This window comes from Lissotriton vulgaris, chromosome 10 (assembly GCF_964263255.1).
Source record: "Lissotriton vulgaris chromosome 10, aLisVul1.2, whole genome shotgun sequence".
Lineage (NCBI taxonomy): Eukaryota > Metazoa > Chordata > Amphibia > Caudata > Salamandridae > Lissotriton > Lissotriton vulgaris.
Genome location: NC_141698.1, coordinates 225,396,957 through 225,413,453, shown reverse-complemented (window position 1 = coordinate 225,413,453; position 16,497 = coordinate 225,396,957). Strand labels below are relative to the sequence as shown.

The 16,497-nt window shown below is 44.3% G+C and overlaps 1 protein-coding gene across 3 annotated transcripts in view; it reads right to left on the bottom strand.

The window, feature by feature from the left end:
- Positions 1-16,497, bottom strand: part of GTF3C1 (general transcription factor IIIC subunit 1) — a 2,762,707-nt gene that overhangs the window by 1,684,012 nt on the left and 1,062,198 nt on the right. For all 3 annotated transcript variants that reach the window (XM_086940909.1, XM_086940911.1, XM_086940910.1), the window contains one exon: positions 8,061-8,206. In XM_086940909.1, coding sequence (XP_086797035.1) covers positions 8,061-8,206 — 146 coding nt within the window. The remainder of the gene's footprint in view (positions 1-8,060; positions 8,207-16,497) is intronic.

Here is a 16,497-nt window from a genome sequence, read left to right as displayed (position 1 = left end):
ACAGCCACCAAGGCTGTTTCGGTGTTATGTTTCAGCCGAAAACCTGATTGGGAGGGGTCAAGGCAACCTGCCGCTTCAATATGGTCTGACAAATGTTTGTTAATGTGCTTTTCGAGCAGTTTACTCATGAGGTAAAAGAGAGATTTGACATAGATTGGAGAGGTCTTCCAAGGATGCTCTGGTATTTTTCGGAATTGGGATAATCTGTGCGGCCTTCCATGCCAAAGGCAACTGTCCTTCCTTCAGTGATAGGTTAAGTTGAGAGCAAATTGGAGCTAACAACTGTTTGACCAGAGAGGAGGAAGAAAGAAACCTTTATCACAATATTTAAAGATACTTTCCATTATTAATAGATTGTAAAACCATTGAGAAAGGTTAGTCCCCTTAAGTCAAGTCACCACGCACATTTCCAACGAGGATGCAAACACGTGTGCTGTTCTCTGCATGCATTGCAGGGTGTAGGGTAACCATACGTACCGTATTTTCCCTGGACAGACGGTTGTCAGAGGACTGTCTTGGCGTCCAAGTGCTTTTTTTCACTTTTAGTCTTACTTTTAGGTCTGACCTGTCCTGAATTTTGCTTTTCAAAATCTGGTCACCCTAATTTGTTGATCACAGTGTCTGTGCCTATTCGTCTGTTTTTGTGCGTGTGTATGATGTCAAAGTAGTTGCAAGTGTGTGTGCAGTTTTTACTTCAGTTGCTGTTAACATTTGGGGGTATTTCTGTCTTCGAGTGTGTATGTTGGTAATTGTTTGTGATCACTTGCCTTAAATTGTTAAAAAGTGCTTGTCGCTAATGGCCCCATCTGAACAAGTGTTTAGTCTGTTGTCTTGTGGCAAGCTCAAAACAAACAGCACAGGCACATAAACATTTGCTAACATGTCTGAAACCTAGAAAAGTATACAAAAAGTGACGGATGGAATGCTTAAATTAATCTCAGCCACTGGTAAATACTCGAGCCACATCCAATGCTCACTGTACCATAATGGAATCAAGCTGCACTTAGCTGATGAGCCCTTATCATGGTGAAAAAGTTCCTAGGTTGCTTGTATTCCGGTTCTCGGAGGACCCGATTGCGAAAACCGGGCTTGACTATTTCCATGAGAAGCAGAGTGAAGGCCCATTTGTATATGGGTGGGTCCAAACTGGGGTGGCATGGTAGACATTAAAAAATGGATTGGGATGCAAGCCATAGCAAATGCCGGTGTCAGAGATAAATTCAAGCAGTCCATCCATCACCTTGTTGATTTTGCAGACAAAACCAACAAAAAGGCCCCTTAAGATTGTAATGCTGATATACAAGTTTCAAACTTAATGTTAGCTATGTCAAAATCCATGATAAAAATAAACATTACAAATTTTTAGACTGTGTGTCTAACTTTATGTTTGTCATCAGTGTTCCCCAAGTGTGGTGCTTTCAGTCAAGGGTGGGGACAACGTTTTGAAGGGTGTAAAAGCAAGATTGTCTATGAAGGGAGGCTTCTCCCTAGAGTTCAGAGGTGTGACTTAGTGTTCACCTTAATATGCAATGGCAGTGTGAACCTCATCAGCGACCGTACCAATACAGGATGCCGGCAAAGAGTATTCACAGATGAACAAGTTACTTACCTTCGGTAACGCTTTTTCTGGTAGATACAGTATCTGCCTGTGGATTCCTCACCTTGTGAATATCCCCCTTGCGCCAGCAACGTTCGGAATATCCCCCTTGCGCCAGCAACGTTCGGAAAATTCTTCGTAGCACGCCGGCGTGGACGACGTCATAGGAGCACGGCATCGCGCGCGACTCCGTCTGACGTCACCGACTCCTCATAAGGCCCACGTCGGCGTGATGACGTCAGTTCCGCCCTTTTTTCCGTGCCTTCAAGGCACCCGGACGGACCAACAAGTACATATATATATATATATATATACAATGTACACAGTACATGCAACCAAAAACAATTAAAGTGCAAAACTATACAATTTCAGATATATAAAATCATAAACACATTTGCACACAAACCCAGGTATAGCAGAGTGGACAACGGGGAGGCGGGTGGGTCAGTGAGGAATCCACAGGCAGATACTGTATCTACCAGAAAAAGCGTTACCGAAGGTAAGTAACTTGTTCCTCTGATTGAACATCTGCCGTGTGGATTCCTCACCTTGTGAATAGAGTCCCACAGCAGTCCCCACTCCCGGAGGAGGGTGACCACTCTGCTATACCAGGAAATCCTGGAGAACGAGCGCGCGTAGTGGCCGTCCATCCTCACCTCAGCATCCAAGCAGTAGTGCTTCGCAAAAGTGTGGAGGGAAGCCCATGTCACGGCCCTGCAAATGTCCTCAACAGGAACACCTCTAGACAATGCAGAAGTAGCAGACTTCGCTCTAGTTGAATGAGCTCTAATACCCTCAGGAGGGTCCTTACCCGCCAGAGAGTAGCAAATCTTGATGCAGAGAATAATCCATCTGGAAAGTGTGCGCTTGTGCACCGCTCTGCCCTTCTTGCAGCCAGCAAAACCCACGAAGAGCTGATCGTCAATACGATAGTCCTTAGTCCTATCAAGATAGAAAGTAACCGCTCTCTTCGGGTCCAGGCGATGAAGCCTCTCCTCCTCCTTGGAAGGGTGTGGGGAGGATAAAAGGATGGAAGGGTAATGGATTGTCCTAGGTGGAAGGGAGTAACCACCTTAGGCAGAAAAGCAGCCCTGGTCCTGAGAACCATTCTTTCAGCATGGATAGACAAGAACGGGGGCTTGGAACTAAGAGCCTGAAGCTCACTTACCCTCCTTGCCGAGGTAATTGCAACCAAGAAGACAGTTTTAAAAGAAAGAAGCCTCATTGGACACTTGTGTAAGGGTTCAAACGGGGAATCCATCAGATAGGTTAACACAAGATTCAAGTCCCAATGAGGCACAATAAAGGGAGAAGGAGGGAACTTATTAGTAAGCCCCTTCAAAAATCTTAATACCACAGGAGATTTAAAAAGAGAGGGCTGATCCGGCAAACAGAGAAAAGCCGACAAGGCCGAAAGATAACCTTTAACAGTGGCAACAGCAAACCCTTGCCGTGCCAGAAAAAGAGCAAACAACAAAATATCAGACAAATGAGCCTTTAACGGATCAACATCCCTCTCCCTACACCAAGAGACAAACTTAGACCACCTATACGAATAGATGGACTTGGTGGAGTCACGCCTGGCAGAAAGAATGACATCCACCACATCGTGAGGGAGAGAGAAAGAATTCAGATTGCCCCGTTCAATCTCCAGGCATGAAGGTGTAATGTCTGGAGGTGGGGGTGTAGAACCTGCCCCTCCATCTGAGAGAGGAGGTCTGCCCTGAAAGGGAGACGGAGCGGCGGGTGAGAGGAGAGGTGGAGAAGATCTGTGTACCACACCCTTCTTGGCCATTCCGGGGCGACCAAAATGACTTGGGCCCGGTCTTGGCGAATCTTCCTCAGAACCAGAGGAATCAAGGGTATGGGAGGAAACGCGTAAAGGAGTTGATTTCCCCAACTCAACTGAAACGCGTCCCCCAAGGCTCCTTGCATCGGATACTGGAGACTGCAGAAAGACGGGCAGTGAGCATTCTCGCGAGTGGCAAACAGGTCCACCCGAGGAGTCCCCCACGTCCGAAAGACGTGACGAACCACCTCCAGGTGAAGCCTCCACTCGTGGTCGGCAGAGAACTGCCGACTGAGACTGTCTGCACGCACGTTCAGAACTCCGGCCAGATGATTTGCCATCAGACAAATCCGGTGGTCCTGAACCCAGGACCAGAGACGCAGAGCCTCTCTGCAGAGACACTGCGACCCCACTCCTCCCTGCTTGTTGATGTACCATATCGCAGTCGTGTTGTCCGTCAGGACTTGGATCGACCGACCGCGAAGGGAAGGGAGGAAGGCCTTGAGCGCCAAACGTATCGCCCGCAACTCTAGAAGGTTGATCTGAAGCAACCTTTCCTCTGGAGACCAAAGACCCTTGACCTCCAGATCCCCCAGATGAGCACCCCACCCTAGAGTGGATGCATCCGCTATCACCGTGGCCACCGATGGAGGTAGATGGAAAGGCTTTCCTTGCGACAGGTTGCCTTCCACGCTCCACCAAGACAGATCCGCCGCAGTTTCTCTGGAGATCTTCACCGACTCCCCGAGATCTCCGTTGTGCTGATACCACTGCCTGCGGAGACACCACTGGAGTGCCCTCATGTGCCAGCGTGCATGGTTGACCAACAGAATGCAAGAAGCCATCAGACCGAGCAGGCGAAGGACCTTCAGGACCGGAACGACTGCTCCATAGTGAAATAAAGGAATCATTTCCTGAATGTCGCGAATCCTTTGCGGAGGAGGGAATGCACGACATACAGTAGTGTCCAGTACCGCACCTATAAACAGGTTGCGCTGGGAGGGCACAAGGTGAGATTTGGGCACGTTTATCGAAAAACCCAACCTGAACAACAGCTGCGATGTCTCTTGCAGGTGATGAAGCACCTTCTCGGGCGACTCCGCTTTGATCAGCCAGTCGTCCAGATACGGGAATACAGGAATCCCCGACCTCCTGAGATGTGCCGCCACCACTGCCATCACCTTGGTGAAAACTCGAGGCGCAGTAGTAAGACCAAACGGAAGGACCGCAAACTGGTAGTGTTGCGATCCCACCGTAAAACGGAGATACTTCCTGTGCGACTTCAGGATCGGGATGTGAAAATACGCATCCTGCAAGTCGATTGACACCATCCAGTCTTCTTCCAACAGCGCTTGAAGAACCTTCGCAAGAGTGAGCATTTTGAATTTCTCCTGCTTGAGATAGAGATTCAAAATCCTGAGGTCCAGGATAGGACGTAACCTGCCATCCTTCTTGGGGATCAGGAAATACCGGGAGTAGCACCCCTGACCCCTTTCCTGCTCTGGAACCACCTCTATCGCACCTTTTTTGAACAAAGATAGGACTTCTTCCTGCAGGCGAATAAGGTGGTCCTCCGAACAAAAACCCTGGCAAGGAGGGTAATTGGGAGGGAACTCCTGGAAAGGAAGAGCATACCCATTCTCTACGAGATTGAGAACCCAAAGATCTGATGTAACCGATTCCCAATCCCGTAGAAAATGAGTAAGCCGACCTCCCACCGGAGCCACATGATCCAGAATGGCGGATCTAGGGCTGCTTTGCTGCAGAGGGAGGGGGTTGATTATTAGAGGAAGAGGAGGAGGAGGAGGCCTGGCGACCACGGCCCCTTTGCTTTCCTCTGTAGGTTTTATACAGAGGATTCTGTCGCTGCTGCTGCTGACCTTGGCTGTAGGAACGAAAATTGGATCTGCCAAATCCCCTGAACTTCCTAGCCGCAGAGCCCCTTGTCTGAAGGCCCAAAGACTTCGCCGTAGCCCGGCTGTCCTTGAATCTCTCCAGAGCTACGTCAGCCTTCTTACCAAAGAGGCCTGTCCCATCAAATGGCAAGTCCAACAAGGTAGACTGAACATCAGAAGAAAAATCGGAGGACTTAAGCCATGCGGCCCTTCTTGTTGCAACAGTAGAGCCCATAATCCTGGCAACAGAGTCCACCGTGTCGATACCACTCTGTATAACCATACGAGCTGCAGCCTGAGTATCAGCGACCACCTTGTTAAAGTTCTTCCTATCGTCCTCCGGAAGCTTAGAAGAAAGTTGTTTAACAGAGTCCATCAACGCATGAACATACCTCCCCAATAGGCAAGTAGCATTGGTGGATTTTAAGGCCATGCTACCCGAGGAGAAAATCTTTTTAGCAGACTGGTCCAATTTTTTAGAGTCCTTGTCTGCCGGCACCTGAGGGAAAGAGCCCGCAGCCCTGCTGGAACAGGCGGCCTGTACTACCAGTCTCTCCGGCGCAGGGTGCGAGGAAAGAAATTCAGGGTCATCAGGAGCCACCCTGTAACGCCTTGCCACTGACCTGGAAACCGCAGGAGCAGTCAAAGGTCTCTTCCAAACCTCCTTTATCGGCTCAGTCAATGCCTCCGTAAAAGGAAGTGTAGGCTCCACAATTGAAGAAGGCGAATGCAAAACTTCCGTAAGGATGTTGGGCTTGTATTCAACTGTGGGCAAAGTCAAGCCTAGCAAATCTGCAGCCTTCCTAATAACAACATGATAGGGTGCTAAGTCCTTAGATGAAGTATCTGAAACGGATGGCAAACCCCACTCAGGAGAAAGTTCCAGGCCACTTGCGCTTTGGAGGTCCTCAAAACAATCCCCCTGATCTTGCAACTCTCCTTCCTCAACCTCGGAGTCCATATACTCCTTCTCCTCCAAGATGCGTTGTGCCCTGCGCCTCGACCATTCCATGCGGACCGAAGTCGATGGATCCGGCAACGACTCCGACGGCGCCGGAACCGACGTCGAGCGAGGAACTTGAGGACGGGAAGCACCACGATCCGAATCACCACGAAGCCGATCCGGAGTCGGCGAAGCCGCATGCGAAGGCGACGACCTCGGCGGTGCCGCACAGAGCCAAGGAGTACAAGGCGTCGGCATAAATGGCATAAAGGGGGCCGGGGCATAAGCCTGGGGCACACCTAAATTAAAAGACAAAGGACCCATGGGACCAACAGGCGCACCAGTGGGGTATATAGCCCTCGAGTAAACACCAAACAAGGCATTTAAAAAATGCGAGGGATCCTGACCTGGAAAGGGAGGGTACGAACCCAACGGCCGCTCCGAAGGAGGCTGATCCGGTAAAGGTGCACCGTGGCCCTCTTGATCTTCAGACTCCACAACCGGAGTCGGTGCTCGAGGATCCTCTTCTTCATGCACCGAAGAGTGGTGCGACTCCAGATCCTGATCCTGCTCCTGAACAGGAGAGCCCACATGAGATTGAGCTGGAGAAGGAGACACGAAGTCCTTGTGATGTTTACGTGACTTCTTCCTCGAATCCGAAGACTCCTTGCCAGAGTGATGTCTGGAGTGATGTTTACTCCTCCTATGCTTCTTTCTGGAGGAGCTCGAAGCATGGCCCGAGGCCGACTTGGATCCGGACCTCGACCTCCCTCTGGACCTCGACCTCTCTCCGGACCTTGATCTCTCTCTCAATCTCGACCTTGCCTTGGTCCTCGAAGCCGACCTCTACTTCGACCGCGACAACTGCCTCGACTTCGAGCACCTGGACACCGACCTCGAAGACCTTCCGGCTTCTCTTCCCTTCACCTTCGCGAGCAGAAGCTTCGCCTCCCGCTCTCGCAAGGCCTTGGGGTTCATCTTGAAACACGAACGACAGTTCTTAACATCGTGATCCGATCCAAGACACCACAGACAGTCGGAATGCGGTGATCGACATCATACGGGCACAGAAACCACATTGTTTGAAACCCGTCTTCCTCGACGACATCCTCGGCGAAGAAGTAAATCTCAACAGAGAAACTGTAACAGCTAAACAGTGATAAGATACAAAAGTATCGCAGAAGATCCCAGAAACCGGTAGCGTCGACGACGCGGAAAAAAGGGAACTGAAGTCATCACGCTGACGTGGGCCTTATGAGGAGTCGCGCGTGATGCCGTGCTCCTATAACGTCGTCCACGCCGGCGTGCTACGAAGAATTTTCCGAACGTTGCTGGCGCAAGGGGGATATTCCGAACGTTGCTGGCGCAAGGGGGATATTCACAAGGAGAGGAATCCACACGGCAGATGTATCTATCAGAGATTAAAATATCTACTGTTCCACCAAAAAGCCGATAAGTATTTTCTAAATTCCGTCTGCAAGAAACTAATTCTTTGCAAAAGTTGTTTTGGAATTAATAGATGGTCAAAATATTTTTTTCAAGTTGTGATGTATTTAACTAGTTAGCTATTCGAGTTATTTTTTTTGTTTTTATTGTGCACTATGTTGGGATCTTTTAGGCTTTCTTATGAGCACTAAAAACCTCTGCTTTAGGGTCATTACATGCTAATCAATGGTTACAGGCCTATGGACAATCAAAAGCAATGCAATGTCTATGCGTACTATACCCATGTAAAATATCTACAAAGTTTATGAATTTGAAAGGGGTTCTATGCACACCAACAGTTTGATTAACAGTTTAAAGGTAAAATGAAGAGGATTAAAAAAGAGACTATACCTTGTAGCTGACTTGCACAATTTGAATGAAAATTGAAAGTGGCAAACACAGGAGAATATCACTGACAAGAGCCCAGCCATATCCAAACTCTCTGTGTAAGGGAACAGGTGGAACATATCTTTTCCAAGATGCATCATCTACATACACTGGAGACACAAAAATATTAGTAAACAATTTCACACTTTAAAAAACAATTTGCAATCACAGAAATTTCACCTATTAGAGAAAGGGTCCAATGCAAGCAAATTAATTGACAGTTTGCGATCCCAACATTACTTATTCAAGTATATTAGGATCATCTTCTCTTGCTATTTAAATTGGGTGAGGACATGCAAAATTCAAAGCAAATTACTGATGAAATCAGTCAGCTGAGCATTTAGGAAGATTCTGTCCTTGAGATACCTGTGACACACAATTTTGCCTAATCAAAATGTTACTGCGCACATGGTTTACGGGGGTGTTCCTCTGCACTAAGTGCCGGACTGCATGGGAATCTAGTATCCTGACTTTGACTTCAGCCGTGGCATTACATTAATGTAGAGTGTGCTTAGATGGACAGGCCTGATCCTAGCTTTGCGAGGCCCGGAAGCTGTCCTGTGACCTGGACAGGAACACAATCATGCCCTCCTAGTGGAATGAGGACTACTCTCCCTGCCTGTATTTTGCACGGAGCAGTAGTGTTAGTATACCATGTGCTGTCAATTTATTGTTTGACAGACCCTTTTATCTGAATGACTGAATGGTTCCTACTGATAGGTAAAGTTTTACTATATTTGACATCCTGTGGGTAGTCTATGTGCAGTTAGCATGTGATACCTGCATGGAAGTGCTCGTGCCTACAGTGAACCGGAAGGTAGCGTCGGTGAACCCGCATTACCGGGATGTGGAAGTAAGCATCCTGCAAGTCCAGCGCTACCATCCTGTCTTGTGGATCGAGAGCAGACAAGACCTGAGCCAAAGTGAGCATCTTGAACTTCTCTTGACGGAGGAAACAATTGACGTCCTGGAGATCCAAGATAAGAGGCAGGCCCTTGTCCTTCTTTGGCACCAGAAAGTAGTGGGAATAACAACCACAACCTACTTCTGGCGTTGGAACACGCTTGATGGCCCCCGTGGCTAAGAGGGCCGCAACTTCCTGCTGAAGAAGCACCAAGCGAACCCTCGACATGCGGAGGTACCGAGGTGGCATGGCTGTAGGAGTAGTCTTGAAGGGGAGGGAGTATCCCCTTTGGACTATCTCTAAAACCCACCGGTCCGATGTGATGGTGTGCCAGTAAGGGAGGTGATGGCGAAGCCTGCCGCCCACTGCCGTTTGATGGGCCTGAAAGTTCGGACTAGGAAGCCTTGGAGGCAGTAGTGTCGTGTTCTATCTAGGACCCCGATCAATATTGTGACCTTATGCCCCTATATGGCTATAATCCATCCATACCCCTATAATGGCAAACGATCAGAGCCATATTTCAGAAACTCGCCTCTGCAGCTCATTACAGTATATGACCCAGCAGAAGCCACTATCTTAGATTCCTAGATTACACACCGAGTTCTTTCAACAGTTAAAACCCCCAGCAACCTGAGAAAGACCAGCTTGCTATGTTTGATTAGTAATAGAACTTAATGAGCACTGTAAGAACGACCGGTTCTTAGTGACATCTTTATTGACGTCTTATGTCCAAAAACTTACGTCAAACAGGTATAAATAATACCAACGTTGCCTTAAGCAAACACAGCGGTGGTGATAGAGAATACAGGAGCAGAACAGCTGTCCCTTGCAGAGCCCAGCAGATGCGAGAAGCCGACGGGTGCTGCCCCTCCTCCTCCTTGACGCGCTGAGAAAGACGCTGTCTTTTCTCTTGCCGAGAAAATCCAGCTCCGGCGTTTCCAGCCTACCCTTGCGGGTGACTGGGATATCGGGTCCTGAGGGAAGATACCAAGGAAAACAGGAAAACAGTCACCCACGCTCTGGTCACGAGCCGACTGGACTACGGAAACACCCTCTACGCAGGTACTACCGCAAAACTCCAGAAGAAACTCCAACGAATCCAAAACGCCTCAGCCAGACTCATATTAGACATCCCACGCAACGAACACATCTCTGGTCACCTTAAAGACCTCCACTGGCTACCCGTCAATAAGAGGATCACTTTCCGACTGCTTACCCACGCACACAAATCACTCTACGACATTGGTCCAGAATGCCTCAACTCACGTCTGTCCTTTTACACCCCCTCCCGCCAACTACGCTCTTCCAGCCAAGCCCTCGCCACTGTACCTCGCATCAACAAGACCACCATGGGAGGCAGATCCTTTTCTTACCTGGCTGCTAAAACATGGAACTCTCTCCCCGCTTACCTTCGCCTCACCCAGAACCACCTAGCATTCAGAAAGCAACTTAAAACGTGGATATTTGAAAAGTAATCCTCCTCCCCTTCCTAAGCGCCTTGAAACCCTCTGGGTATGTAGTGCGCTTTATAAGTTTTGTGACTTGACTTGACTTGACTACAGTGTTGACTAAACCCTTAGAGAGAATTCTTTCTAGATTCCTGCCGAGCAATCTAATTCAACTACACGTATTCAGAAGAAATCACAGTATGATATTAAACAAAAAATTATCTTTAGGTCACTGGTATAACAGCAAAAGTCCCAATTCTCATCCAGTGAACATGCAGACACCCGAATCTTGAATTGCGTTTGGTCCAAGTTTAATTTCCAAGTTTCAAAGGTTAATCCAAATCGTCCTTAATTCAATCACAAAGTCTATTCGATTCCAAAGTTCATTCCAATAATTCCACAAAGTTCAAAGAACATCCACTGCAGCCAACACGTGTTTCGTTGGGCATTTATCTCATGCCAACCAACTTCCTCAGGGCTGCAAGCCAAATTAATAAAACATATAAACTAATATGAAAACAAGTGTCTACATCATTAATAGTATATAAAGGTAGATGTTATACTATTATTAAAAATCACCACCTAAGTGAATAAGAAAGCATAGTGCCCCTATTTTAGTGACCAGTATTATCCAAAATAACTACGTGTGGATCCCGGTGTCACGTCTGAGACAACAGCTTAACAGTCAGGTATTCGCCAAATTCATGACAGTAATACAAGAAGAAAATGATATCTTTTTTACCTAAACCATGAATCAGTGTTCTTCAATCTTAAGGTCCTTTCAGCAAAAGTTTATATATTGACTCTAAAGTATCTAGAAATAACACAGGAAAACTCTTAGTTCTGTCACCACTATATGTATTATTGAATCAATCATATCGATCATCTTCCCAGAATAATGCAATATCGAAATTAATAATCACAAATATATAAAGAAAGACTGGTACCTCTGCACTTCTTCACTCCCACGTTGTATTTATATGATAATGGTGTAATGGTTCCTCAGTAAATCTATCACGAAAAAATATTAATGTCAAACTCCTACTGCTAAATGCAAACTAATAAGATCCATTAGTTTAACGCAATCTCTCCTTACCAATATCTTGTTACGTAATCGTCTAAGTCTTTGGTCCCAATGTCAGTTTTTATTTCAGTATTTATTCTCGGGTCTATAAATGAAAGAACCACACTATCAGGGGTCCGCTCTAATTATTAATATATGAAAGCGCTCTAGGATAAAGGCTAACCGAACAACTCTTACCTATCACCCGGTTTTGGTTACAGCGTGTATCCCCGTCTGTTACCTGGTGTCGGCGTGCATAACAAGCGCCATCTTGTTTAAGTACGTACTTTTCTGGTACTGGAAGCGAAAATAACATCGGCTAATTTACCGCCATCTTGGCGTGGTCAGTGGGTCTATGCAGAGGATCCAGTTCTATCCTAGTATTCTGTAATCTTAATAGTTCCCACATATCGGCAGTATTACTTACGGTCTAAATTTATAAACATAAACGTACAGTAAGTACAATGTAAATCTAACCCGTCTCGGTGTCGTACATTTTAACACAGTAAAACCTTCCTGTTATTAGATGGTAACGAACCATATTGAATCTTGATTATAAGAACAGGTTATATAAGTAAATATTATCCGTTGCATGTTTCCCAAAGGAGAAATGCGTCGTAATTATCAAAACGTTCTATATGCCTGTTGAAATGCATCGCCATCTTGGAGTTAGTTTTAAATCTCGTAAATTCGCTGTTTCTAATTAAAACGTACCCTTAATCATGATGGCAACACACATTTACTAATTCTAAGAGCAGGTTATATAAATATTATCCATTGCATATTTCCCATTGGAAATGTGCCGTCGTTACCAAAACGATATATTTGCCCGATTAAAAGCGTCGCCATCTTAGAGTTGGTTTAAGTCTTGTATATTCACTACTTCTACTTAACACGAACCCATATCTTTATCATCATATCCCTTTTTCCAAATTGTAAATGCTAACAAAGTCAAAGCATGAGTATTCTACACTCCAATTAATTAATATAAGTGATATAAACTAGTAACAGTTATCTTATCAGTTACGTGGTGACATGACCTCCAGCGTCCCGTGTCATTCCTAAAGTAATCATTGAAATAATTCTATAGACACAATTAATAATTGTTAAAGAAAGACAAAGATGATAGAGTAGTGACATCTGCATTTGAAGTGTCCTATCAGCATTACATCAGTTATTGATCATTGTATCAAAGATACATAAGGAAGCCAAATCATATACAGTAAAGGTCTTTCAGTCCTATTACATAATTAGTCTCCCAAGAAGTACTGTAGTTCGGTATCCATATTAAGCCCTTCTTCCACAGCCCGAAGTACCATAATCCAACGCGCCTCTCTGCGTCTAAGTTTAAGCACTCTGTCTCCTCCACGTTTGCCAAGAGTTACTTGTTCTATACCGTGATAGAAAAATCTATGATTCCCACTATCATTTCTATTTTGAATAGAGTGTGACGCTATAGGGTACCTTGTATCACCATTCTTTAATGCCCTATAGTGTTCAACCATGCGGTCTTTAAGTCTCCTGACTGTACTCCCCACATAAATCTTGCCACAAAGGCAGGCAATAACATAAATCACAAAGGTAGATTCACAGTTAATAAAAGAGTCTATGTGGTGGGTACCTGTATCATTATATTCAAATGTTAAAACTTTTCTCCTTGCCCACCAGCATGAGCTGCAATTGCCACAGTAATGAAAACCTTTTGGGCGGGCACGTAACCATTCACTCTGATCCAGATGTGTTATTGGTTTTGGATAGCTCGGGCTTACAATATTTGCAATAGTCATTCCTTTTCTAAAAGTAATACTAGGTCTCTCCGTCAGATAAGGTTTCAGATCTTTATCAGTGTACAGGATATGCCAATACTTCCTCATAATACTGAAGATTTTGTTACTTCCAACACCAAAATTTGTGATCATTCTGATAATTTGTTTATTTTCTTCAGTATTACTCTTGTCTTTTGGTTTCAGTGTCACATCTCGTGTAAGCTTCTGCACTCTGTTAATAGCTTTATTAACAATATTACTGGCATAGCCTCTATTTTTAAACCTTAGCTTCATATCTTTGACATTCACTTCAAAATCTATATCTTTAGAGCAGTTTCTTCTCGCTCTGATCATTTCCCCATAGGGGATTGAATTGATTTGGCTCTTGGGGTGGCAACTATCCGCTCGTAAAAGTGCATTGCAGCTAGTCTCTTTACGAAACATGCGACTGGATAGTTTGTTTTCATCCACAAAAAGTTCAATATCTAGGAAAGTCAATTTCTTTTTATCATAATGTGTAGTAAACGACATATTAAGGTCGTTGGTGTTAAGGTAAGCAAAAAACAACTCTAGTTCATCAGTAGTACCTCTCCAGATTAACAAACAGTCATCAATGAACCTTCCCCAATAATATATATGGTCTATCCATTGACTGCCCCTAGGGCCCCAAATCCACTCCGCCTCCAGTCTCCCCATAAAGAGGTTCGCGAAGGACGGAGCAAACTTGGAACCCATCGCAGTTCCAGTCTTTTGTTTGTACCAAGTAGATTCAAAGAGAAAGTAATTATTCTCCAAAACCATTCTTGTCATTTGTAATAACATAGATGTGTGATCCAAATACTCAGCTGGTCTATTGTTCAGAAAACTCTCAATTGCTGCAATACCTTTATCATGATCAATGTTTGAGTATAAAGATACAACATCTAAAGTTACAAGAATCATACCATCATCCCACACTATATCATTCATTATATTGAGGACATGTTTAGTGTCCTCAATATGGGATGGTAGATTGCGTACAAAAGGTCTTAAATAAGAATCCACAAATTGAGATAACTTCTCTGTGGGTCCCCCAATACCCGAGATTATCGGTCTACCTGGTGGTTTGTTCCTGTCCTTATGTATTTTAGGTAAACAATACATGCATGGGGCCTTTGGTGATTGTATTTTAAGATACAGAAATTCATCGTGGTCCAAAAGACACTTGTCATACCACTCTTTAAGTTTAGTATTGATTGTGCTTTTAATCAGCTCTAGTGGATTAGTAATTACCTTCTCATAATATTTATTATTGCCAAGCTGGGACAAGACCTCTTTATTATAGTCTATACGGTTCATCACAACAATGTTGCCACCCTTGTCTGCGTTTCGTATTATTAGGTCTGGGTGATCAGTCAATTGACGGAGTGCCTCCCTTTCATCTATTTTCAGATTGTCTGGAAATTTTCTCTTAGATAGTCGTTCTTTCTTAATCATATTATCAATCTCCAAAGTAACTGATTTATAAAATGCATCAATAACATTACCAGTAGAAAGTTGAGGAGTCCACTTAGATTTGTCTTTTAACCCACTACCAGATGTTAAACCAGGATTAATCTCTAAATCACGTAAAAGAGAGCTTATGGTAACAGGGTCATCTTCTGATTCGGTAAGGGATAGTAAGAGTTTTGTATCATAAAGGTCTTGGATAGTAATATCAGTCAAAGTTGGTTTATTAGTAGTTTTCACTCTTGTGTTATCTTTCAAAGAAAAAAACTTTTTTAGTTTCAACAAACGTACAAACTTGTACAAATCAATTTTTGTCACATACCAATCAATACTCTTGTTTGGACAATACCCAAGACCCTTCTTAAGTACACTAGTCATACTCACAGACAATTCTATAGAGGAAAGGTTAATCACTTCAATCTCTTTTGTACCAGTACTCATTTCCTCCACGACCTTAGTCTCTCCCTCATACCTGGGGCTGCTTCTCCTGCGTTTGCCGCGGCTCCCTCTCCTTGTCTTTCTGTTTGTGCATTCCCAAATCTCCCTCCTGTGTCTCGGGTTCCTCTTTTGAACCTCTGTACTTCCACTAAAAAATTTAAAAAATTAGTATTTGTGGTGTCTCCACTTTGGGCAATGGGAGCTCCTGAGGTACCTCCATCAGTAGATATACTGCTAGATGAGGTATTTACTGCTGAACTCAAAGGGGTAACATTCCTCCTATTTCCTTGACCTTGTTGGAAAAGATAGTCAAATTTACGCGCAAATGTAAATACTCTACCAGCTGTATAATCTTGTTCGTCCCTTTTTAGTTTACGCGCTTTTCTCCTTTTAATATCTGACTGAAGGTTAGCCAAGATTTCATCCAACATGTTATAGTTCTTCATAGTGGCTTCTGGTAAGTTTAATTGTTTAATTTCATCTTCACACGTTTTAATTTCAGTCAAAAGTTTCTCTATCTTGCGTTCCGCATTATCAATAAGTATCCTTATCAGATTACTTGAACTGGTTGTTAACTCATGCTCCCATTTATCCAATAAATCCGGCTCTAAGTCCTCATAAGTTGGAATAATGGTTGATCTTAAACCTCTAGGGATGCGATTCAGGGTGAGATATTGTTTAAGTGTCACCGCATTTGTTAATCTGGAGAGGTACTACTGATGAACTAGAGTTGTTTTTTGCTTACCTTAACACCAACGACCTTAATATGTCGTTTACTACACATTATGATAAAAAGAAATTGACTTTCCTAGATATTGAACTTTTTGTGGATGAAAACAAACTATCCAGTCGCATGTTTCGTAAAGAGACTAGCTGCAATGCACTTTTACGAGCGGATAGTTGCCACCCCAAGAGCCAAATCAATTCAATCCCCTATGGGGAAATGATCAGAGCGAGAAGAAACTGCTCTAAAGATATAGATTTTGAAGTGAATGTCAAAGATATGAAGCTAAGGTTTAAAAATAGAGGCTATGCCAGTAATATTGTTAATAAAGCTATTAACAGAGTGCAGAAGCTTACACGAGATGTGACACTGAAACCAAAAGACAAGAGTAATACTGAAGAAAATAAACAAATTATCAGAATGATCACAAATTTTGGTGTTGGAAGTAACAAAATCTTCAGTATTATGAGGAAGTATTGGCATATCCTGTACACTGATAAAGATCTGAAACCTTATCTGACGGAGAGACCTAGTATTACTTTTAGAAAAGGAATGACTATTGCAAATATT